The 26,822-nt window shown below is 39.9% G+C and overlaps 1 protein-coding gene across 1 annotated transcript in view; it reads right to left on the bottom strand.

Annotated features, from left to right (window-relative positions):
- The window catches only part of SLC9A2 (solute carrier family 9 member A2), an 81,225-nt gene that overhangs the window by 21,169 nt on the left and 33,234 nt on the right, over window positions 1-26,822 (bottom strand). Inside the window, exons 3-5 of the mRNA XM_081069710.1 lie at window positions 25,502-25,752; window positions 9,965-10,182; window positions 9,283-9,485 (exon numbers count right to left, since the gene is read on the bottom strand). Of these exons, the coding sequence (XP_080925836.1) occupies window positions 9,283-9,485; window positions 9,965-10,182; window positions 25,502-25,752 (672 nt within the window). The remainder of the gene's footprint in view (window positions 1-9,282; window positions 9,486-9,964; window positions 10,183-25,501; window positions 25,753-26,822) is intronic.

The raw sequence follows: 26,822 nt of genomic DNA on the forward strand, positions 1-26,822 counted from the left end.
AATCCATCCCATATATTAATTTAAAAAGGAAACAGAATACACACCTAGAAAATAGCACGGAAAATTATATCTATATCTTCATCTATTTGTATATGTAGAGAGAATATATACATAATAGTATGTAACAGTATATTGATAATACATTAAATATGTAGTAGTATACCATATAGATACTAAGCAAATATATGTACTCTTATATACTCTATCTCCATATGTATATAAATAATATATAACAGGCAACCCCTGTATAACACGGTTGTTAGGTTCCTAAAAAATGCTGTGTTATGCGAATCGGTGTTATACAAAACAAAGAACAAAAAAGGGAGTTAGGTTCCAAAAATTTAAAAAACATACTATTATATTTTTATAATTAAGAGAAATATCTTTATTAAAGCAATTTTCACCAAAAGTATGACATATTAATATGCATTAAATAATGTTTTCTTCATCATCACTACTAAGCTTTTATTATGTTCCGTGTTGTTCGGGGATTTCCATAATTTCAAATGAGGTATTTTTTGCTCTTTAAAGCTCTTATCACGCTCCGTGTTGTTCGGGGATTTCTCTAATTCTCAAACCATGTTAGAGGGAAACCATGTTCTAGGATGCCATGTTGTAGGAGGGTTTTCCCCAATTCTCGAACTGTGTTGGAGGGAAAGCACGTTAAACCTTGTTTCTCCAGAAATAAGACCGAGTCTTATATTAATTTTTGCTCCAAAAGATGCATTAGGCCGTATTTTCAGGGGATGTCTTATTTTTTAATGTACAACAATCTACATTTATTCAAATACAGTCATGTCACCTTCTTCTGGCACATCGTCATAACGTACTAAATGCGACCATCTGGCTGACAATCTTAATTGGGGCTTATTTTCCGGGTAGTCTTATTTTCAGGGAAACATGGTAGAAGTGCCATGTTATATGGGGGGGTTACCTGTATATAGTCCTATCACAAAAATGCACAAAACCTTTGCAAAGTGAACTATAAAACTTAATTAAAGGATATTAAAAAGATTTCAGTTTTAAAAAGACACATATAGTTCCTAGATGGGATTACTTAACAATATCATGATGACAATTTTATCTCAATGTACTTGCAATAATACAATTCCAATAGCCATTCCAAAGAATTTTTAACAGTGTTTCGGAGGTTGGTTCTAAATTAGTCTGGAGGAGTAAATGTAACCAGAAAAATTTAGAAAAAGAAGAATAACGGGGAACTTAAAGATATCAAAATCAATTATCAACTAATATAAAGTTATGTGATACTAGCACTAAAATAGGCCAGGTGAGGAGTGGATGAGAATGTGGGGACAACAGAGACCCCCAATTTTCTTGCTTGGTAGATATTTGCCACCACTTGGCATGAAGAATATTTGTATAGGAGGGGTATTGGATTTGGGGGAGGGGGTGCTTATGTTGAGATAGGTTCCTTGCCATACATTTGACTTCTATCTCATCTTTCTGCACCTCTTTTAGTCTTTACGAAAGCTTTTGAGAACATAAACTGTGATAAATAAACACACACACACACACACACACACACACACACACACACACACAGTTTTTTAAATGAGACCACTTGTTTTATTCCCTCACTCCAGCTTTGGGCATTTTTCAGCTTAACTTTAACTTTCTGAAGTGTGAACTGATTTTGACCACATTTGGAATAAGGCACATTTTGCGTTCTATTTGTGTCACGTTCAAAGTCTGCCACTTTGAAATAACATAGGAGGTAATAACATTTTTGCAATCAATACATATTCTGTAATTTGTAACTTACATAAATAGGTATGAACATGTAGTTTACAAAGATGGATTTCATTGATTTCCAGATATCATAAAGACACTAGTTTAATAATAACTCCAGGGAAAAAAATTAACAAAATCAATACAATTTTTAAAACTATATAATGTATTCTAAGGACATGAACTATTGTTTAACATATTCTTTTTTTTCAATCATTATTCATTTAGTAAACAATAAACGAGTTCCCAGTATTTGTAAATATAGGGCATAAAAATAAAGATAAAATACAGGGTGGGCCCCAATCCCTACAGTGATTCCTTCCACTAGACAGATAATCTAGAAATTAATAAACTGTCACAAATAAAACAAAACTGACCAACTACAGGAAGAAAGTGTGGCCTGGTGCCCAGATCAACTCAAGTTTCTAAAACTACAACATAAATTTATAATTAGTTTATAATTAATAAAAAGTATTGATTACACGCAATGGCTCACTGACACTGTCTTTCAAAATATGTATTTGTTTAAACAGTTTCCTTTAGTAAACACCCCTTCTCTCCTTAAATTATTTGCAGTTGTCATGTCTTGCTCAATAGGAATTATTTGATACGTTCTGCGTTATTTCCTCTCCCTCCCTTCTTTCTTTCCTTCCTTCCTTCCTCAATCCGTCTATTTTGGAAGTAGAGTACATGGCATCTGTGTGTGTCATATTAAGTTCCCTACACTGGATGTTATATTCTAGGAGCCTGGGTCTCTGGTTGGAGAGACAGAGGGAAAAAAAAAAATACCTTTGAGAAGGCACCTTATTTACCACATAGGAAAATTTCTAAGGTAGGTCACCTGGGGAGCAACCTGATAAGGCCTAGAAAACAGCTTGTTACCACCCATATAGGTTAAAAACTAAAGATATACCCCTTGGTTTTCCATCAAACCACTGCAAAACATATTTGCAAAGTCCAAGTTAAATTTTCACCCATTCATTCAGCTTTGGCACAATAAACACGACACTTCAGAGCCAGATCTGATGGAAAGGACTCATTTAACAGTAGGCAGGGGCAGCATGACTGCCAGGCGAGGTTTGTTTTCTACCTTGTTCCATCTCTGCTTTCCGCCCGCCCTGCACCCTTCTGCTCCCAGTACTCTAAGAAAAAAGAAGTACTGTCCATTAAATAATGAGCATTCTTTTGGTTTATTCTTTTGAAATAAATTGATTTCTTGATTTTTTTCCCCTTAGAATGAATAAAAAAAAAAAATAAAAGAGGTGGGAGGAACTGCCGTATATTTCTTTGCTGATTTAGCAGCCAACTTCCAGAAAAACTTGAAGAAACGATTGTATTACAAACTATCACTGTTGTTGCTATGCTATCCTACATCAGGCCTTTCTCACATTACAAAGTTGATCATAGAGATCACAAGCCCAGTTGTACATACAGTGTTTATTTTAGAATAGAATAAGTGGAACAAGAACAATAAAAATGTCATGTAGGTTCTCATGCTTTTCACTTCAGTCCCACAGCCCTCTGTTTATCTTTCTTTCAGGACTCATCACATTGTCATATATCTACACTCTTCCCCAAAACCACGCCTTTCCTTTTACTGTGTCATCGATGTTCTCTCCCTACTGTACCACCAGTATCCAGGCACGCGGCTGCTATGGCGCCCATCTTTGAAAAAACAGAAACAAAAGCCCTCCTTTGGCACAGATTCCCCTCTGGTTATTACCCCTTTCCTCTACCAGACCTCAGCTGAGTGGCCTGTATCATCTCCTGTGTCCAGCTTCTCTCCTACCCTTCTCCCTGAGATCCATTCAGTGGGGTTTCCTCCTCACCATCTGATCTTAAGTGATCTTGTGAAGATGGCCACTCATTACCCTCATTGCCGAGTCACTGCAGCCCACTGTCCATTCTCTATTGCCCACCTCACCTGACCCGGCAGCTGCATTTGTCACAGTTACAAGATCCTTCTCCTTCCTGAACACTTTTGCCACTTGACTTCTGGACAATTCCCCCTGATTTTTCTCCCACTTTACTAGTCACTGTTTTCAGTCTCCAAGGCTGGTGCCTCAACATTGTCTTGACTTCCAAACATTGGTATGTCTTCTTTTTTATACTCTTCCTATACTTACTCCCTAAAGAGTTTCTTCCAGATTTATGCTTTGAAAACCATCCATATACTGATGCGTCTCAAATTTGTATCTCCCACTCTGCCTTCTCCCATAAGTTCTAGACCCATCTACACAATCACCTATCCAACATGTCAGCTGGGTGTCTAACAGGCGAATATGCATGTCCAAAAATGTAAAATGAACATCTGACACCCCACCCTTCCAACCCGGTACTCCCCTGGTATTAAATTATATATCTCCTTGTTTCCACCTATTTGCTCAGACAAAAACTCTTGGAACTATCTTTAACTCTTCTTTCTCTTACATCCTCAATTATTCGCCTACATTTTGTGATCTTAAAGTCCTGATCATCTTGTTTATTTTATTGTAGGACTAAAAAAAAAAATTTTCTGAATCCCATTGAACTCTAGTTAATAATGGTATATGTGAATTAAATATAAGAATATATAGAGAGATTTATTTATTTATAAATAAATATATATAGTCACATGATATATAAATATATAAAATATATGACCATTTATTTAACAAATCAAAGCTTACTTGAAGGTTTACCAATGTCTATAAAATTGTGAACATCCTCACTTCAGTTTGAGAGGCTAAGTCACCAAGGGTGTCTTTGATTGTTGGGAAAGGCGACCCCACCACGGGTCCTGAGTGTCACACACATCGCTACAGGGGGTGCCAATAACACAAGGCCTTGACCACTTTGACTTGGCTATTATTATCAGGGTTGCATTTGCAACAAGACACCTTGAGAGATGAGGTCATGTTACCCTCCAGACAAAGAGTGACAGATCCTCAAGCTCAGTGTCTGACTCCTGTCTGTCGGTCCACTGCCCGTGCAGACATCTATCGCAGAAACTTCATGTCTCCCCATGGAACTTGGGGTACAGAGAACTGACCCAAACCAACATGAAGCTCTGGCCTCTGGATTTTACCATAAGTAATAAAGGCCTTTGTCTCTGACCCAGGAATCAGGTGTCTTCTGCAAGCATTCATGAAAATTTAACCGGCTAACTTGTTAACTTGTAAGTAAGGTAAAAATCCCAGACACTTCACAGTTCTGGACAATGACGCACAGTGGATACAATACTAATTTGCAATGGAGGCCAAAAGAGATTTCTGCCTCTTGAATTCCAGTCAGTCTTGCTACTTGATGGACTTCTAGACAACCACTGAATGGATTTCCAGAATTCTGAGGACCAGCTATATGTTTATAGGGATTCATGAAATAATAACTATTGTGCTCTAATCATTTTTTTCCTTTCAAAGGAAAGTACATTGAAAGATGTTAAGTTTTTCTTTCTTCTATTACCATTTTACTTAATGTTATAATTAAACATAGCAAATCAGCAAGTTAAATCATCAGGTTAGTACCACTCCCAGGCAGTGAAGAAGAAATATGTGGATGAACACAGTACCTGGTATAAAGTACTAACCATCATCCAGCCCATTATCCAGATCTTTGAGCTATGTAAACTGAGGCTCACAGAGGCTGTTAGAGCTGGGCCAGACTATCAACCTAATGCAGCCTTACTCCAACATCTGTGTTTTCTACTACTGAACTCTGCCTCCCCTCAATCTTCAACATAATTTTAAAACAAGAGAGACAGCTTATATTTTAGATAATATTACCAATCTTATTTAAAAGAAATGCATTTACACATCCAAGGAATCAGACTTGCTCACTCATTCAATGTTTCACAAGCGAGACTGTATTCTGGTAACACCGTGCTTCAGAAACAGGCTACCTTCTCTAATTTACCAGTGTGATTCAAGGAATGTTAACATCCTCATTATAAATCTTGGTATCAAATAATAAACCATATGTCACAGGAATTCTATTTTAGAAGATAGTGCTAACTCAACAGTATCAGGACAGATGAGCTCATCATATAAGAATGTTGAAATAAGGGGGAAAGACATTTTAAAGTTTAATGATAGATCCATCAACATAAAAGTTGTCATTTGAAGGAGAATGCATTGTTCTTAATCAGAAGGCAAAAATGTATGCATAGATTTTAATTAATTATATCTGCTATGTTTATAACCCATAAAGCATCTCCTTTCAGGCTTCTTTCCCTGAGTTCCTTAATTATTGGTATATTCTGGGGAAAAAATCCTTTGTGAAGAGAGTGCGTATGTATTTGTGTGTATGTGTGTGTTCAGAGTCTCTTAAGAGTCAGGGGTGGTAGGAGAAAGAGAAGGAGAGAAAGTGGTCAGTGTCAAGACTACTCCATTAATCTCCAATCTGTGCAAACAGAATGGTGGAGCATACAACAGTGAAGGGAAGACAGCAGCAGGTATGGAACTACAGCCATCCCTCTTCCCAACAGACATCAAAGAGAGCTTTGCCAGGTTTCCTTAAATCAGAGAAAACTGGCCATGGGTTATGCTTTCAGACTCCCAATGCTGACACCCAAATGTCTCCACCACTGAAGGAAGGACTAACTTGATGTGTTTACATTACCAAACATAGCCAACACATCTAAACTATTCTGTTTGTTATCTCTGCTCTTTTTTTAATTCATTATATTAAAAACTTTGTTCGGGCTGGCCCGGTGGCTCAGGCGGTTAGAGCTCTATGCTCCTAACTCCGAAGGCTGCCGGTTCAATCCCCACATGGGCCAGTGGGCTCTCAACCACAAGGTTGCTAGTTTGATTCCTCGAGTCCCACAAGGGATGGTGGGCTGCGCCCCCTGCAACTAGCAACGGCAACTGGACCTGGAGCTGAGCTGCGCCCTCCACAACTAAGACTGAAAGGACAACAACTTGAAGCTGAATGGCACCCTCCACAACTAAGATTGAAAGGACAACAACTTGACTTGGAAAAAAGGCCTGGAAGTACACACTGTTCCCCAATAAAGTCCTGTTCCCCTTCCGCAATAAAATCTTAAAAACAAAAACAAAAAAACTTTGTTCATCAAAGTTAAATACTGCCATACGTGGTTTTCATTCAAAGTGGGTGCGTAGGCTTTGACTATGGGGAATGGAATGCATATAGAACCATCTTTTGGTTGGGTTACAATTCCAAAAAGCCAAAATAGTCTGTGTGTGATAGTGATGCTCTACAAACTTACACACACACACACAATCAGTGAACAATAGTATACTTTTTTGTAATACTTTGCTTTTTCCCCAGGCTATATCTATTCTGATTGTAGAAATGTAATTTTATGTCTGTTGAATCTAATAACTACAAAATGTGAGCTTGTCTTTTGTATGCCCTCTCCTGAATTACATCTTCCTATTAAGTCATTTTATTGTATTTTACAAGTGTATATGTCCATGATGTTGCAGGATGGGCACTGGTTTTACAGATGATTTGAGAAGCACTTGTATAGACAATAACGGTTAATAAACCCAGTTCCTAGTTGCACTAGACTGACGTGTTTCTATTTTCATATTTGACACCTTTAGTTCTGAGAACATGGGGAAGAGTCCAGAGCTTTCACTAAGCCTTGGCGGGTTAAGGACAGGGCAGCTGGCCTAGGAAAGGTGGTGAGTCACTCATCCCTATCTGACTTTCCCCTCAAGCGGGATGCCCTAGCATGCTCCTGAGAGAAAATGCTCAAGGCAAGTGGATTCATGGCAAGACTGTGCCTCAGGTAGAGTGGGAGAGTAAGAAAGTGGATGACTTTAACAAGGACCTTGTAAAGACCTTTATTTCTTCATCAGTAAAGAGATAAAGACAAGGAAATTTGCTTGTCCTCTACACCCAGGAGTCTCCCTGAATATAAGAAGGGAACTCAAACCAACAGGGGATATCAGAACCCACACTAGTATGTATAACTGTAACAGAACCTTACTAGCCATAACCTGGTGAATAATGGCTTCTCTAAGTAAAGTCAATAAAGCTAATAGTTCCGAACTTGTCTATAAAGTCAGAGTCCTGGGCTCACCTTCAGCTTCCATCATTATCAATGTGTGTCTCTGGGCCAGTCTCTTCTCTCTTTGAGCCTCACTGGTCTCCTTCTCAAAGCTTTGTTTTGAGGATGAAATGACATAATGCAAAGAGGAAAGCCCTGGTCTGAGTGCCTCACACAAGGAAGCGGTCCCTGATGGGTACCAGCAAAGACAGTTACAAAAAGTGGCCATTTCTTAACTTAGGAGAGGGTCTCCCAAGGCATCCTTCTCCAGGATTCCTTGGACAGGGCAGCCTACTGTCCCCCGTGTTGGGAGGTATGAATGAATGAAGGATGAACTCCTGTTTGGAGAAGTGACAAGAAGCTCAGGGAGTTACAATATAGGATACTTACCATACACACCACATATTCCACTGGGCACTTTATTCAGAGTTAAGACCAAACTGGCTTTGACTCCCACCTTGGTCTTTTACTAGTCATGTAACTTTGGGGAAAGTACTTAAACTCAGTTCCAAAGCCTCAGTTTCTTCATCTATGAAATGGGAAGTATGATGGTGACTCCTCCTAGAACTCTGCCACAGAATTGTTATGAGGATTAAATATGTTAATATCAAAGATGTTTCAACCTGAGTCAGGTATATAGAAAGCACTCTGTGACTAAAAGGTAAACAAGGATTTTTTAAAAATAAAACATCTCCTGTTTTCTCCTCCTTTGTCACTTGTCACGAGTCCTCAGTCTCCTTGGCTGCTTTCCTCTCCTCCCCAGTGTCTTAAGACTGATTCCCTTACTATCATATCGTGTCATTCGCCTCCTAACACACTCTCTAACTTACTGACTTGTTGTGTTTACCGTCCTGTGTCTGCCGTCCTCCCTGGAATACAAGCTTTCCAGGGACAGGGACGTTTCTGTGTTTAGTTCACTCATCCTGAGCTCCTAGTGCACTCTTTGGCACGTAGCAGAAGTCCAACATGTATTTACTAAATGAGTATCCACAACATATAATCTCCTAAAGGCTGGCTTATTGACCTAAAGAGAGTAACTTGCAAAGTCAGGATCCTGACACAGGCCCATGCTCTCCCTGCCATACTTTCTGCCTCCCAACCTTAAACTTGAATTTTACCCATCCCACTGTTTCAAAAGAAACACTGCTATTCGACTCAGGTCGAATAGCTGCTGGAAGATCATCAGGGAACTAGCATTTACTGAGCACATTTACTAGGTCGGAGAGTGAAAAAAAAATGACGAGGATGAGCAAGCACAGTTCGTAAGTTTCCAGCAGTAAGCTTAGATCACTTAGCTGAGAGTCCTTAAATAATACATCCTCTGTCAAGGCCAAGTGACCAAACTGGACGCTCAGGCTGCTGCACAATCCAGTGACATGAGGAAATATGACTTTCCCTAACGTTATAACTACCAAAGCTTCAACATGCCTTTGCAAAGTTGTGTCTTATAAAAAATGCTCATCACGATAGTCTGAAAGATCAGGTTTCATCCTGGGAAAGGGAGACACTTTGCTGGGAGAAAACACTCGACTCACCAGGATGAAGACAGTAAAGAATATGACGACGATCGCAGCCGTAATGAAGAGCTTTTTCCGGGGAAATACGGCAGCAGGAAGGAGAAACACTAGCGCAAAGCAGATGGCACCTCGGAGCCCCCCATAGGCAATGATAAACTGATCCTTAAAGGTCAGGGGGATTGTCCGGAACCAGTTAATGGCCTGAGTCAGAACAAAGACACCTGAGAAGGAAAACAAAACCAATGAAAATAGACTGTGAGGCCAGAACGAGTAAATACGAAGATGTGTTTTCTATGCTTCTGTGACAAGACAGAAGATTTAAAAATAAGCCCCATGGTATCTTTCCACCTTTTCCTCTGCAGTATTTGTATTACTAGGCTGTTGGGCCTTTGTTGTTCCAAGATAATGGGTGAAAATGTGAAATCAGAGTACCTAAGACAGATTAAATATTGATTTATAGCAAAGGCATGAAGATATTCAGGGAAGTAAAGATCAAAAAGGAGAAGAGGAGAAAGGAAGAAAGGAAAAAAAGGAGGAAGAGAAGAATTAGGAGGAGGAGGAGGATGAAAAAAGGAAGTGAGGAACATGAAGAGAGGGAGACAAAGAAGACGACGCAGCAGCAAAGGGGAAGGAGGAGACGAGAGCCCCATTCTTTTCAGGACTGTTTCCGAACATTCACTTGGGGAAACGTGCTCATTACCCAGTGCTCGCCAGATCAGACAGAAGGCCAGGGTGAAGCAGACGAAGGCCCAGTTCCACTCGTGGTTCTTCCCAACGGTGGACACGCCCATGAAGATGAAGATCAGGGTCTCGCTGACACTGCTCAGCATCTTCATGAAATACTTGATGGTCGTGTAAGATTTCTGAGACACATTTTCTTCCACATACTTATTCATAGTCATTGCACAAGCAATGATTCTGCAAGAAAAGATATAGCTTCTATTTAAACATGACAATGATCCTAATCAGAATATAACAGTTAGCCCTTAAGAGCTAAATTATGGCTCTACCCTTCTGCCCATGAGCACAACATTACCGACTGATTTTTATAAGTGAGTGTGATTTGCTTGGAAACCCTACTATCTCTGGAAGTCTTCAGTTGCACTACTCATCTCTGTCCAGCTTTGTTCCCTACAGCAATCCTTACCCCGGACCCACATTCTCAAAGGTCTGTGGACACTGGCACCATTAGCTATCGTGTTAGCATTACAAATAAAACAAGTCCAAATAAATTCAAGACCCATTATCTTCCTATAAAATCAAATCCATCTTTTCTATTCCTCTGATACTTAACATGCTAAGCTACTGCCTAAAATCCTTAACTTGAAACTGGGGTCACATTGGCCTTCACGCCACTGTCCCCCTCCTCAGTGCACCCCTCACCATCTAATTGGTTACCAATTGTTTTCTATCCCTCACCCTGAGTGTCTATTGGACCCACTCTCTCTTTTTTGTCCTGATGCCTTAGTTCCAGGTCTCATTTCTACTCATCTACTGTATCTACTTCCAGGAAATTTAAAAATATATTGATAGGCTCTAAGAATTTCCTCTAAGACACAGGAAAGAAATGCTTTCTGCTTGTTTTCCCAAACATTTCCCAAACTCTGGGACCTCGCAGTGCCTATTTTCATACAGCACCTTTGCATATCTGGTAAGGGAAGGGCTCTAGGATCAGCTCCTAAGTTAAATGCCTGAAGCTCTTCACATACTTCCCTCACTGGACAATTCCATATACCTCCCAGTACATACCATGTGCCTCACCTGTCTGTAACTTCCCAAGCCATGTCCTGCTCTTTGCTGTCTTTCTGCCTCACTTACACAAATGCTCCTCTCTATCCAGAAGGCAACACCTGACCAACTCAAATGCCACCCATAGAGGGAAATTTAGTATAAACTGGATGATAGCTCACAGTAGGTCCTTTCTGCAGAGACAGTTACTACAAAGTACCAAAAGGACTTCAGAATGAAATAAGACAAATTTCAGGGGACCATCTCCTTCCACTGTGAGATCACTATGCCTTAAACTCATTGCTGGCCACGATCTGTGAGGTTTCCACATTCTCACAACTTTACAACAGGATGACCCTACGTGTCTCTCACCCCCAGCCACTGCACCTAGTCCTCTTTCCCTGAGAGGCTTCCAGATGCTTTAGAGAAATGCTCCTTGTTGTGAGTACAAGAATACAAGAATGCAAACCTAAGAGCTCTCTGAGTTAAGACTTGAGCAGGTAGCCATGAACATATTTCATGGCAAGGAACAGACCTACTCCTCACATAGAAAGCGTGTATATTTATTTTTGTGCCCCATATTAAAACAAAACAAAAAAAAATCCCACCAAGCCAAGGACCATGCATTTAGCCACAATGTCACTGCCCCAGAATGAGCAGGTATTTCTTCTACATTTATATGTGCCAGGAATGTATAATTCATGTTGTCCCCAAAAGAAAGAGTGCCTTATTAAATGGGCTAATAAAATCCGGCAACCATAAACACACAGCACAGCCTTTAAATAGCTGAGGGCTTATATAATAATAATAGTCAGTGTTTATAACACCTCTTCTCTGTGCCAGGTACTGTGCAAACACTTCGCACGTATTGTATCAGTTAAACGTCATAACAAGCCTCTGAGGCAAGTTCTATTATCATTCTCATTTTACAGTTGAGAGGACAAAGACAGACAGAGAGCCACTTACTCAAGAAGACACTGTTAATAAATGGCGGTGCCAGGATTTTAACCAGGAAGTCCGACGCAAAGCTAACGCTGTTCAGAGCTGAATCCTCACTCTTTCCAAGCTCGCCAGAGCCTGATTATCTCTGATGTGAGAGAGGTCTTCCACCCCTGCCTGGCCCTTGCTCTTCCTCTCTCAAGCACAGGACTGTTTGTATTAGTTTCCTGTGGCTGCTGTATGAAATGTGTCAGTGACCTGCAATGACACAAATTGATCATCTTATGCTTGCAAAGCTCATAAGTCTATAATCCCTTGCACTGGATTGCAATGCAGGTGCTAACAGGGCCGTGCTCCTTGGGGAGGCTCTAGGGGAGGACCTGTTCCTTGCCTTGTCTAGCTTCTGGAGGCTGCTCAGTCCTTGTCTCATGGTCACATTGCTTTGACCTCTGCCTCCCAGTCACACACATTTTCTTCTCTAACTGTGACCTTCTGCCTTCCTCTCATCAGGATCCTTGTGATGACATCAAGCCCACCTGGATAGTCCGGTGTCACCTCCCCATCTCACCTTAATCATATTGGTGAAGTCCCTTTCACCATGTAAGGTATGAATATATTTATTCACAGGTTGTGGGGATGAGTATCATTGGGGTTCATTATTCAGCTGACCACACACCATTGCAGGCATTCACTTCCTTTGTGGTGGTGGCCACAACCAAGTGCATGTCCCCAGATGAGTCTGGCCAAAGCTGCTCACATGTGATGGTGACAGAAGCTAGCAGGAGCTCTGTCACACTGACTTGACAAAAAAGAGGAACCTCCACCAGCCAGCAACAGAGACTGGGAGGGCAGAGAGGAAAGTGGCAATTCTCCGAGGGAGCCTACAGGGGCACCTTGCCAGCACCCACCTGAACATAAACCGTCAGTTAACCACATTTTGGAACATCTTCATCTGTCAGATTCTGGGTTAATGTTTCTTTAACCAGACTTTAAAAAGTAAGATTTGCCCAATACAAAGTAATGAGGGCAAAACCAGAGTAAATTAAGAATCTGGATCATAATATGTTTTATAAAGAAAAGACATACACAGCAACAGAAACTAATGAACCTTTCAGAAATGCCGCCATGTTGAAAATTTGTAATAAAACAATTCGTAACGGCCATATTACTTCCTGAAATTCTCTAATGCTATTCAAAAGATGCTTCACAATGATTTTGTTAGAAAGCATTTAAGCTTAGAGACACAAATGGAGAATGTTAAACATTAAAGTACCCACTACCCAACTTTTTCAAATCATTTTTATTTTTTAAAATAAAACACCAACGGGCCGGTCCGGTGGCGCAGGCTATTAGAGCTCCATGCTCCTAACTCCGAAGACTGCCGGTTTGATTCCCACATGGGCCAGTGAGCTCTCAACCACAAGGTTGCCAGTTTGACTCCCGCAAGGGATGGTGGGCTAGCAACGGCAACTGGACCTGGAGCTGAGCTGCGCCCTCCACAGCAAAGATTGAAAGGACAACAACTTGAGTTGGAAAAAAGTCCTGAAAGTACAAAAAAGTCCTGGGGAAGGGAAATCCTGTTCCCCTTCCCCAATAAAATCTAAAAAACTAAATAAATAAATAAAACATCAACTATAGAGTTAAAACCCCTATGTTTCTCATACCAACTGAATTTCCCTCCGTTCCTCTTGGCTTTGGATTTTCTTTGTTTATCTTTCAAAAAGTGATTGTTAAAAGGCTGGAGAATATTGTTTTTGTGAATGTGATAAACATTTCCCTCTGAGGTGATATTCGTATCAGTCACAGGGCAACATGTGAACCATACAGGCAAAAACTAATCTTCAATTCATTACGTAAACAATTTAACAAAAAATTCTATTCAGAAATGATTGAAAAATACAGCTTTGGTGTAGGAATAAAAAAACAAATGAATTTTCCATGGATGTCCACAGGATCAATTTCCATTGCTTGGTATCCTTAACATGACACCAGGAGCGAGGCTCACGTCTGCCGGGCACCTCACTGTAACTTCATTCTGTTTCCTTCCAGCACAGGTGAGATGCTGGAGGGACAAGAATGCCCCCCATGGGTTCCAGAGGCATCAGGGCCCGGCAGTGCCCTGGTCAGGAAGTGTGGGCATGTTTCTGACATTGATACACAGTGCACCATGAGGAGAACTGTTCCCAATGTCCTTGATCTGGTCTGTCCCAGCTTTCTGCACATAGCCTCTCAAGCAAAGGCCAGGAGGTGTTTTCATTGCAAAGAGGTTTTCCGCTGTAGTAGACTCTGACCTGAAGCCAAACCACCTCACTTCAGTAACATCATAAGTACACAAAATGACAAATGAGCTAGTCTCCCTCCAGTGAGGGAGGCAACACAGTACAGTCTCCCAGGAATAGAGAAAAATAAAATCTCCTCTGTCCCCTTCCTAGATCACCTACAGCTAACAGTCTCAAATGTCACCATAAATCTCAGTCTCCTTCATTTTTCTGAAAGAAGCACCAGAAATGTACAGTGCTAAGGAATGGGGCAGGCAACTGTCTGACTGTCCTCAGCCTTATTGGTTTGGAGTATGTGGGCAGGTGTGTCATTGGGTACAAGGTCATGTCACAGCATATCCCAGTAGCACTGCACGTTACTGAGAGATGAGATTTATTTTTCCATCCTCATGTGAACACATGGAATTTCATGCCTGAAGTCCACAGCCTCTCACCGTGATTCTGAACATCAGTGTGATGGTATCCACACCAAAATAATAACCTAACTAGACTCATCACATTGTAGAAAATTCTAGTTGAATTTCTTAACGCTGAAGGTCATTCAAACATAAAACTACTGGCCTTTAGTATTCCGATATAACCTGCTTTTATTAGATCATGTCATTCAATCATCCTTCTCCTGCCCTTTCCATGTCTCCCTTTTCTATCTCCATATTTCGTTAATATGATTGTGAATAACAATTTAATATCAACCAACAGTTTCTTAGCATCTACTCTGGGTCAAGTTCTGTGCTGAAGTCTAGGAAGAGGAAAGCAAGTAAGATGCATCTCTTCTACTTTTGAGAGTTCCCAGTCTAACAGACAAGGAGTCACAGAGAGATCATTGTAACACCACTTCAAGTGCTAAAAACAAGGAGTGGCATGGACGCTTTGGGAGCACAGGCAAGGAAATCGCTATTTCTGTCTGCCACACAAGAGGGGGCATTTGAGCAAAGTCTTCATGGATAGGTGAAGAGCTCACCAAGCAGAAAGAAGAAAAGGGAAGTAAATCAAGCAAAAGGAGAGGCCATGTGGAAAGGCATGAGACAAACAAATAGGTTGACATATTCAGGGAACTGTGGAATGACAGTGTTAGCTGGAGGAGAGGAGATGAGGACCAAAGAAGTTTATGGGCCAGATAATGACAAATGATATTGTTATATATTATGCTTAGGAGTTAAAACTATTCTGTAGGCTGGAGGGAAAATGAGAGTTTATATCTTTGATCATATAATTAGTGTCTATTTCACCAACCCAACGGAAGATTCATGAAGGAAAAAAAAAAGGTGTTACCAATGCTTAGCATAGTGTCTGGCTTGTCATTAATGTGTTTTGAATCAATGACTATATGGATACTTGGATGAACTGTTAATAGGAACGGTAGTATGAACAGATTTGTATTTTAGAAAGAGAACTCTGAAGGACATGTGGAGGAGAGATTTGGAGGGACACGAACCTAGAGGTTGAAGTCAATTTGTTTCCTGCAACGACGGTTTGTCATTTTGTTTTCATAATCTGATGCAGCACCTGGCCCATATAACAGCCCAAGACATGGCCATGTTTTGACAGGTGTTAGGTTCCATTCCGTGGGAGATTCCATTCCACATGGAGGTAAGGTATGCATAGAATTCACTGGTGCATTCTGCTTTGCTATTATCTTGCCCCACATTACATTGTAACATAAATGTACGGTGATTATCAGCAATTTAAAGAAGGAAAAACCAAAGCACTATAATTAGTGGTTTTTATATTCACCAGCAATTGATGTTTTCTTCATCACATTATCACTCTAAATTCAGCATAGAAAAAACTCAGGCCAGCTAATACTGTCTCAACAGAGGCTTCAGGCAGGGGTGGGGGGCATCAGACTTTCTATTTAGATGATCTGTCATTTGACTGTTTTATTTTCCTATAGTGCTGTGACTCCATCCTAGCAGTCCATTAATCCAGCTTTCAATGGATGTTGGTCTCCTAACAGAAGGGATGCTTGGGGAAAGCAGGGGCTAGCCATGCTTGGCATGGTTCTGTGCATGTCATGCTACGAGTGTAAGCTCAACTAATGCTGGCCCAGTCTGCTGAATGGTCTGAAGACCCAGACCGTTCATCCAGATGATCGTGAACTGTTTAGCCAAAGGGACCAGGTGACAATACCTAAGGTGGGCGGTGACAGCAGATTTCTAGATGTGAAGATAAAAATACATATCCTATATGTGTTCACATACATACAGTGAAGCCATGCCTCAGTTAATTCAGTAAGTGCAGATGTTTTTGTTTTTTTCAAGAGGAGTCAATTTTGCAATTTCTGTTCCCATGTTAGAAGAGTTTTTTTCCTGTAATCAGAACTGCTTACAATTAAACTGATAATAGGAATGTTGCAAAATGCTTTTGCTCCCATTCCATATCCATGGTGATCTTTAAAAGTATGGATTCAACTGCAAGAAAATACAGTCCAAATAATACTTATATATTCTGAATAAAGACTTTGCTAAATATGAAAGCATACTCTGCTAATCAGTGCAAAGCATTAGCAAGGACGAAGAACAATTAAAGCGCTTTTTCTGTATTGATGAAAGCCAGGTTTTGTGGTGACTCAGGGTACACTGCCTGTTCTCAGAATAAAGTCCTCACTCATGTGAGGTAAATTAATTATTCCAGGGCATGAATTTACCATATAATGGATTTCCTCTTCCAGGAAACATGACAACCAAAAAAGAGTGAGTTTGACATATGAGAAAATGGAATAAAAAAAGGTTTTAAAAGAAGGATCCAAGCATAAAAACTGAATCTTTCTTAAAAGAGCAAAAATTAAATAGAGTAAATTCAAACTATTACAAATGCTTGATTATTCACACAGTCTTACCCATGCCATGGATTTCCCACATCTTTTGTGTTTTCTCCTTTATATGTCTTCAATTCAATTCAAGTAATGTTTATAGATCATTTTTCTGGAACCCAAGCAGTCATGGTTTTATGGAAAGAACACAAAGGATCACAGCTCACTGTCACAGTGTAATGAAACACAAGGCATTAAGGGACCCCCAGAGTCCACTGCTCTCTAGCCAGGGAGTGGTTGCAAAGGTCTGAATGGCAGGAAGACTGGACCAAGATCTTGGTAATGAGTGAAAGGTTTCCAGCTGAACTCCTTGTGTGTATAGGGGGTGAACTGCCGGTGGGACATGGATATAAGAACCAGCCAGGCAATGACCCTGCACTGAATGAGCACACGGATTATTTTCAGGATTCAACCTGAGCACTGCAAACCTCAGCAAGAGTCTCCTCTCTCTGACAGAGTTAAACTCTTACTGCTCCCAGCACATATATCAGAGCAGTGCTTCCAAAACTATGGCTTTGTGGAGGACTTGATTACCAGAAACCCTTGGAAAAACGCAAATGCCAGAACCCCACCCCAGACCTATAGAACCAGAATCTCTGGCTGGGGCCTGGGATTCTGCATGCTGCACAACCTTTCCAGGTGATTCCTAAATACATCAAAGTTTGAGGAAAGCAAGTGGGAGCACAGGCAGAAGGTTCAGGAGAGGAAGAATAAATGAGAAAAAATGCTGAAAGTTGAATCACTTTTATTTAAAATTTATTTGAGAGTAAAAATAAGAGATGACACGAGATTTAATGACTACTGTGGATTTACAAAGTGTGATAAAAAATATGGTGAATGTTTAAATAAAAAAAATGTATTACAGTAAAAGACACATTGCCATTAATCCCCCTCAGAATGCTTTCCCTCGCTTCAAACACATTTATCCCACCATTCTTGCCCCTTTCTGAAGCAGTTCTGGAAGTCCTCTTTCGTGAATGTCTTTAGTTGCGCTGTTGTGGCTGCCTCGATGTCCAGAATCAATTCAAAATGTTTACCTTTCACGGTCAGTTTGACTTTGGGGAAGAGACAGAAGTCTCATGGTGCCAGATCTGGTAAATAAGTGAATGAGGACACACCATAATGTTTTCACTTGACAGAAATTGCCATACTAGAAGCAATGTGTGACATGGAGCTTTTCTGGTGTGATCAAATTCGCCTACGGTGAATGCTGCTGCCGAGTGCCATCCAATGGAAAGGCAGGGGTCTTCAATACAGGAAGTAGCATGTGTTGAACCTTAGCAAGAGTGTGTAACAAGTTTCAACTTGTTTGGTGCAGGCAGCTGAGTGTGAACTACAGTTTAGAGGAGGTGTGTTTTAAAGTGTGCCATAAAATCATCCTCCATCATGACAACGCTCCGTGTCACACATCACTTCTGGTATACGGCAATTTCTGTCAAATAAAAACATTAAAACATTAGGGTGTTTCCTCATCCACCTTCTTCACTAAATCTGGCACCGTACAACTTCTAGTTCTTCCCCAAAGTCAAAATGATTCAAGACATCAAAGCAGCCACAACAGCGCAACTAAAGACACTCATGAGAGAGGACTTCCAGAACTGCTTCAGAAAGTGGGAAGAATGATGGGATAAGTGTGTTTGAAGTGAAGGGGAGTATTTTGAGGGGGATTAATGGCAATGTGTCTTTTATTGTAATATTTTTTTGTTGTTATTTAAAAGTTCACCATATTGTTTGATTACACCTCATAATTACATTTTGCCACCTAGTTTCCCTTCTGTTCTCTCAATGTTCATTGCGTGTAGGTTTTACGTATAGGTTCCCATCTTCTCTTGCCTGGCCTAATAGCATATTTCTTTCACATCTTCACATATTTCTTTCCTACCCAAGTCTCTACTTCGGTACTTTCACCCTCTTTCCCAGACAGTCCTGAGGCATCCAGTGAGCCTGAGGCCATGACCTTCCAGCTTTTACCCCAGAGTACTATTAAAATATTATAAGTTTTATGTGTGATGGTGTAAAAAATTTTGAAAGCACTCCATTCATGTATCCACTTTAAAATGTTTATATAATTGTATCATCTCTCTGCCTAAAGCTTCCGAAGGCTCCCTATTGCTTATAGAACAAAACAGGTCAAGACTGAGCATCCACTCTTCTCACAACCCTAGAGTTCCGTTCCTGGAATATGTTAAGAGCATTTCACCTTGGAGCCTTTGGCTACACTCCTCCTTCTGCCCAGAATTCCCTTCTGCCCAGAATTCCTCCTTCTGCCCAGAATTCCTTCTCTTTAACCATTAAGACTTGAATTCCACCATCACCAGTCCCACCCCCACCATACTGAACTACAAAGGACTGAGCATTGCTGGATAGCTTGCAGACAACACAGATTGGTAGGGCGGTCTTACTCAAAGTGAGTTTAAGTTCACTGCCTCCTGGCTGGTCACATGACACAGTCTGATCCGATCATATTTCTTCCTCTGAGGAAGACAAAGCTGAGAGAGAGAAAGAGAGGGGGGGGGGAGGGAGGGAGGCAGAGAGGAAGGAAGAAAAAAAAGAAGGAAGAAAAAGGAAGGGTCCTGGTGACACAGTTGCCCCTGGTCCCATCACCCCAAGGTCAAATCTACACCTGTCCTCATCAATAATTTGTTTATATGAGCCAATACATGTGATTTAATTTGAGTTTCCCTTACTAACCAATAATCTGATTTGATCTGGTTTGAGCCCAAGTGACTCAAGTTACCTCAAATAACTGATGACTAACAGTGAGGGCACACGTGGGAAGACAGAATCTTGACCACTTGGACAGGTCCCTGGAAACATTGAAAAAGTGAGACCTCATGTTTGATTGAGGTAAAGGAAAAGTGGCAAGGAAGACAGAGTACACTAAGAGGAACATGACAGCATCTAGAGGTCCTCCTCACACACTCTCCTTGTCAAGGAAACCAACACAGAAGTCTCTGGGTTCATGCCAGGCTAGCTTCCTCCCCTACATGGATAACTGCTGAGACATACACTGAGGTTTATTAAATCAAGGTGAAGGGTAACAGGTTTCCCTTAGGGCACCTATCCTCTTCTTTGAAAAGCAAACCTTGACCCCCATGGCTGAATTCCCTGCTCTAATGCCCTCATAAAGGGAATGGAAATTTCACTTCAACCACGTGTCCAAAGGTGTCATACTCAGACATACCAGCTGGGTGGTATCTGCACACTTCGTTTCAGTATCAGTTTTCTGAAAAGTTTTCATTAAAACAGAAAAGGTACTTATTTCTCAGCAATTATACAATATTTACATTTCTGATTTATAATTGTGTTTTACATTTTTGGCCTACACATTAAAAGAAAATCATTTTAGCCTTACCATTGCAAGTCACTTACACCTGAGAGTCTGAAAGAGGAAAATGCCACTTTAAATGGTTAGCTCTCGACCAAGTGTAATGTAATGAGGATGTGATCATCACATCAAGTTATTTTCTACAATATACTTGAGACACACGCCAGCAATGATATAATCTTTTTTTAGATAAGCACAAAGAAGAGTCAAAAAACAGTCAAAAGAGCAAACTGATGATAGGACCAGTATCACCCAATTATGAAAAAATCTCTAGTTTTCAAATAGATTTTGGGGAATCAGTTCTTAATTCAGGAGCAAATTGCTAAAGTTTCATGTAGTTTAAATTTGGCAGGCAAACACCAGATATTTTCCTGTCTAAAAATCCCCAACCTGCCGCTAAAATCTACTCTATTACCTACACTAACAGAGAAAAGAAGTAGCATAGATTAGTCCTGAAAACAAGAAAAACAATATCAGTATTCTGTCTTTCAGTTAAAAGTCATTCTCAGAATGTAATGAACTGATTTTCATCAGGTGGTCAAATACAGCACTTACTGGCTTTATTATGCATTGTGTCACTTCTTCCTAGAAAATTAACTTTTCGGTTTGTGTTTCACTTAAACTAAAATTATTATTCCTTTAGTACCACCTCATAAACATAGGGAGAGACTCAGAAACATGGGTGAGGAGACGAAGGACTGAGTAGCTTTAAAAGTATATCCCTGATCATCTTCAACAATGAAATATTTAATTTTACGTAGGGTCTTTGTTTTGTTTTGTTTTTTGCCTCCATAAAAAAATCAAGTATCTTTTGAGACTACCTAGAATAGAGCTGCATAGAAATAACACACCTAAGAAGTCACCACAAACCTTTGGTGTAGAGGGCCCCAAATTATATCATTTTACTCATTTGCTCTTAAAAAGAAGTCCATGAAATGTATTTTACAAAATGAAACATGCTATGGCAGCATTTATTATGATAGCTATTTTTAATTTTCATACTATGTTTTTAAGAACTACTATGAAATACCCCATATGCTGTTTCCTGCATTCTTAACATACCTTAAAATACCTAATTACAAACTGTGTAACTGAATTATATGATTCATGTAATTGAGAATTCACAGGCTATATAAATTACATTTTCCCTACAGACCATAATATATAAGCTCTATTGATCTTCAGTCAGTCTGCATTGTAAATACAGACAAAATCCGAGATTAAAATAATGTTTTTAATGTTGTTTTACCTCTAAGAAGACAAAGCAAGAAAATACATTATTTTGAACATTAAATATTGTGTAAGTGCAATTTCAGTTTGTGAAAAATAAATACCCAAACCCACAAAATCTGTTTTAAAGGACTTTGTTCATTCCTACAGGAATGACAACTTCTCCACAGGGAGAGTCCCCACTCCTCAGCTAGGTTTTCAAGATGATTGTATCAAAACCCCTAAATGTGGACATTGGGGTAATATTTTTCCTTTTCTCACAGTGGTTTTAGTTGGACTTCTTAATAATCACAAGCCACCTCAGAAGAAACTACCACCTTCTCTCCCTTTATTTCTCCCTTGCTTTCTGACCTTCCTTACTCTCAAACAAATGTTCTTTAGAAACACCATGGGTGATTGGGTAAAAAAAAAAAAAAAAAAAAAAAATGTGGTATATACACAATGGAATACTACTGTGCCATAAGAAAAGATGAAATAGTACCATTTGCGACAACATGGATGAATCCAGAGTTATGCTATGCGAAGTAAGCCAGAAAATGTCGAGAATAATGTTACTTCACTCATATGTGGGATATAAAACTGAAAGCAACAAAGGAACAAGACAAACAAATAAAGAAACAAAAACTCATAGACACAGACAACAGTTTAATGGTTACCAGAGGGGATGGGGGATGGTAGATGAGGGTAAAGGGGATCAAATATATGGTGATGGAAGGAGAACTGACTCGGTGGTAAATACACAATGTGAAATATAGATGATGTATTATAGAATTGTACGCTTGAAACCTATGTAATTTTACTAACCATTGTCACCCCAATAAATTTAATTTAAAAAAAAAAAGAAAAAGAAAGAGCATGATTACTATCAATGGCAAGAATAACCTCACTTAACATGTGGAATCTCAAAAAACCAAAGTCACAGAAACAGAGAGTAGACTGGTGGTTGCTAGGGGCAGTGGGTGGAGAGTGTGAGGGAAATGGGTGACGGATGTCAAAGGGTAGGAAATTCTAATTATAAGATGAATTAGCTGTGGGATCTAATGTACAGCATGGTGACTACAGTTAACAATACTGTATTGTATACTTGAAAGTTGCTAAGAGAGTAAATCTTAAAACTTCTCACCACACACACACACACACACACACAAAGGTAACTGTGAGGTGATGGATGTGTTAACTACCCTTATTGTAGTAATCATTTTGAGATATATGTATATATATGTAGGTATATATATATATATATATATATATACACATATATATGTACATATATATATATAATATTGTGCACCTTAGATTTACATGATGTTATATTTCAATTGTAGCTCAATAAATCTTGAAAAAAGTTTATAATTTCAAGTTTCCTCCTACCATTTACCCTGCAGTTTAGGCAAAACTATACAAAAGAAAGGCAATCAGCAGAGGAAGGGACAAGAAGGAGAGATGGATGGAAAAAGGTAGGGGAGGGAGAGAGGGACAGCAGGCAAAACTCAGGTAGAACAAGTTTCACAACTCCACATTTTATAGATTCTGAGAGAGGCACATTAACCTTTCTGTGAGCTCACCAGCCGCCTAATCTCTCCGCCTACTTTCCTTTCTATGTGGCTGCCCATTTCTCTTAAGCAAACAAGGGAAATTACTGAGCATGTTCAGTATAGCACGTCACATGCTTTCACTCCCATTAACCTTAAAATGGGTTTGTAAGTTGCAAAAGTAAGTGCAATAGCATGAAGTATGATAGGAATTTCTAAACCCAGTACAATGCGGGTTTACTGTGGAAAAAATTACTAGTTCTATAAAAGAGGTGCATACGAACATGCAATTTTAATTGTATCATTATATTGGATTCCTTGGGTCAACATCCCAAGGTAAGTACAGTAATTACAACAGGAAAGTGCACACAATGCCCTTCCAAGGGGAGATATGCACACCTATGATCTACTCCCCACAGAAGCATCATACATGGTTGAGGTTTGAATAGTATACTCACCCAATTACTCCACATTAGAAAACAGGCCGTTACTTCTCAGAACACACTGGTCTGTCCTTTCGTTTACTATCATGGTTAATGAGCATGCATGGAATCCAGACCCCCAACATGTTTAAATCTCCTATAACACCTTATTTAAGGTTAGTTTATTATTTTAGTGCACTGTGTGCAATGACAGCAATAGTTTAAATGTAATAAGGGACTTTTCTGTACACTGCGTTGTAAAATAAATGTTCAGTTTGAAGTTGGAAACAAAGGGGATGTTTTTCATCCACCAACAAGCCACAGCAGGGAATTAATTACCTGTTCTATTTACCCTACTTGTCCCGGGTTTCCTAATTCCCAGAGTAGATAAACCCCTGAGCCTGTCTTCACAGGAGGTCAGGACACAAGCCTAGCAACCTCTGCAGACTCTGGGCCTCACTGACACTTCTAAGCAGAGATGGACCAGGACCCCAACCCCATCCAACACTCCAAATGACCTCCATACTCTGGTTCTTCCCAACCCAATTTCTGCCCTTGAACATCAGGCAAATCGACAAAGATATTTAGATAACTATGTGGGTGTTCTAGAACGTTTACATATGCACATGGTGAAAATACAGCCAAGGTTCTTACACAGATTGTTGCTTGATTGCTGCTGGAAACCTAGACACAAAGTCCCACCCCCATAATCCTTTCAGAGATCTTGTAACTAGCGGGTCATACATTTTCAATGACAGTGAAGAAACTGGAAGTCGTACAAATGATATGAATAGCATCCAGAACATTTCATTACTGGGTCAAACTGGATTAATATGTTGCTTTATTTAGGTTCTCTGTGAAACAGAAAACCACCCAACCTTTTCACTCATGGCTTTCATTACAATGGGTTCCACTCTCCTTGTGGAGACGCACTTGACTTCCTCCTCCAACCTTATCTGCTTCTGATACAAAAGTGGTGATGGGAGAAGGAAAACAAAACATTCCTTAATCAAAGCATCAGCTAAATCAGACTACCACAGAAAACGTCAAGAACTAGACCTATGTTTACAACAGCAAAACTCTAAATATGTATAACAGGCCCTACCTAGCATAGAGACTAGCATATGTTAAACTTTAAGTAAATATTTGTCAAAATAAAACCTTTTAAAGGCATTCCATTATTAAGTATTGCTCACTGACCCTATCCAGAGTGTGACAATACAATAACAGGCATGTTTTGGGGTGCTACCAAAACATTCACACCCAGTAAGCAGCTTCCTTCAAAGTGACCCTCCAATGTCTAACATTAGACCCAAACATTACCACTTGTGAAACTTTGAATCACTTAGTGAATGATCCACTAATGTTAATAAAGAAATAATTTCCTGCTTTATACATTTCCTGGTTTATAATCATGCCTCTTTATTTTAAAAGCTAAACCAAAATGACATGACTACGTACCTTATTCATTGAATGTTGCTATGAATGACATTACACTACTATTTCAAATTAAGTCAATCACACAGAATGAAGGTTTTCTACTACTCAGATTATTCAAATGAATATACATAAGCAATTCCAGAATTCCAAATACAGTTTGGGTTATGTGACCTTGTTGGAAGAAATTTACAGCCCCCCACATGGACTACACTAAATGGACATCAGACTCAGAAAATTCGTGGTGTCTGGCAATCAACCCCAACAGTGTGTTGTCATGTTTTATATGAGACCTAAGAGATAACTTTTTAAGTAGTTTTTCATATTAGCAAAAATTTGGTAAAAATTTGGTCGATACGCACTTTTATTTCTTTGAAACGAAGAGTAAGAAAAATCTATTTCAATTGTTCTTAGAAGAATTTAAGAAAACCTACTCTTTCATATAACTTATTTAACATTAACAGCTTAGAATACATGAATTCAATGAAATGTCATCAGTAAGGGCTTTTCACAAAGAATTAAATACTTACGCCATGATACCTGAGAGGTGAAACATTTCAGCTGTGATATATGACAAGTAACTGTACAGGAAGACAAACAGGGGCTCGATCACCCGGATGTTATGCGTGAACCGAGTAGTAAATGCCGCTATAAATCCCAGAAAGATGCCAATCAAAACACCACCAAGGCCCACAACAAAGAAGTTGGCGATCCCAGCAAACACGTCAATAGTCTCAATGGTTTTCATCTGGCAGAAAGACTTGAACAAGTTGTACAGGACCTGGGGGAGAGAGAGAACACGGTGTCAAGACCCCTTCCAAATTCCCCAGGATCCCTGTGGCCACAGAACAATCTACCCAACCTTCTCAAAAGGACATGTCTTCTGTGTACCAAAGTGGATGGTCAGTGGCAATTTTAATATTATATTTGATAGCTTTAAACACAAAAATCTTTGATAAAAGTGTGTGGTCAGGAAAACTATTGCTCAAGTGAGGGAAAGGAAACTTCAAAATTATTATACAACTTACTCCAAAAACATTTTTTAGGTACCATCTAGAACAGGGGTGTCCAAACTGCAGCCCGCGGGCCAATTGTGGCCCACAATCCATTTTTTTACTGGCCCGCAGCAAATTCCAAAAATATATTTAGTTTACTTAAATAAACCAGGTGAGGCAATACGTACTTCACCTCGAGTGAGTGGCCCGGCTGTTTGTGTATTTTACCGCATATGGCCCTTGGTGAAAAACGTTGAAAAAAGTTTGGACACCCCTGATGTAGAAGATTATTTAAAAAATACCTGGTTGCCATCCAACACGTCCTGCTTGTAGTACTAAGGCTCGTCAGTGCTGCTGTGAGTTTAGTTACCTTTGCAGGCCCTATTGTGGGGTCACCCCATGGAAGGACCTGCCCATCAGTACAGGCGCCCTCTGAAGAGCTCCGGGTCACTGAGGTCCTCACTCCTAACCCCTCCTCCTTGCCCTGCCCACACAGACACATAGCTGGTGTAACATGAGACACAAAGGAATTTTCTCAAAGCAGAGGCAGCAACGTGTGTGTGTTATAAGTTCATACATATTTTGTGCCTCTAAAGTGATAAGACTACAATGTTACTGGGTTACTGAAAAACCTACATGGTCTTTACATAGTCTTAGTTTAATTAAGGCTTCAAAAGCGCTAGGCACTTCACATCTGCTGGGCAGTATGCTTTCATACATGTTTCTGAGGACCAGGGAGCCAACTGGGACGTGATGGGATGGCTTACACTCTACCGCTTTGCCCCCCAAGCCAGCAAGTAAAATACAGGTCAGGTAGGTGCCCTGCTTCATTTCATCGTCATATGTACAGCCGGGG

Source organism: Rhinolophus hipposideros (genome assembly GCF_964194185.1).
Source record: "Rhinolophus hipposideros genome assembly, chromosome: 12".
NCBI classification, from domain to species: domain Eukaryota; kingdom Metazoa; phylum Chordata; class Mammalia; order Chiroptera; family Rhinolophidae; genus Rhinolophus; species Rhinolophus hipposideros.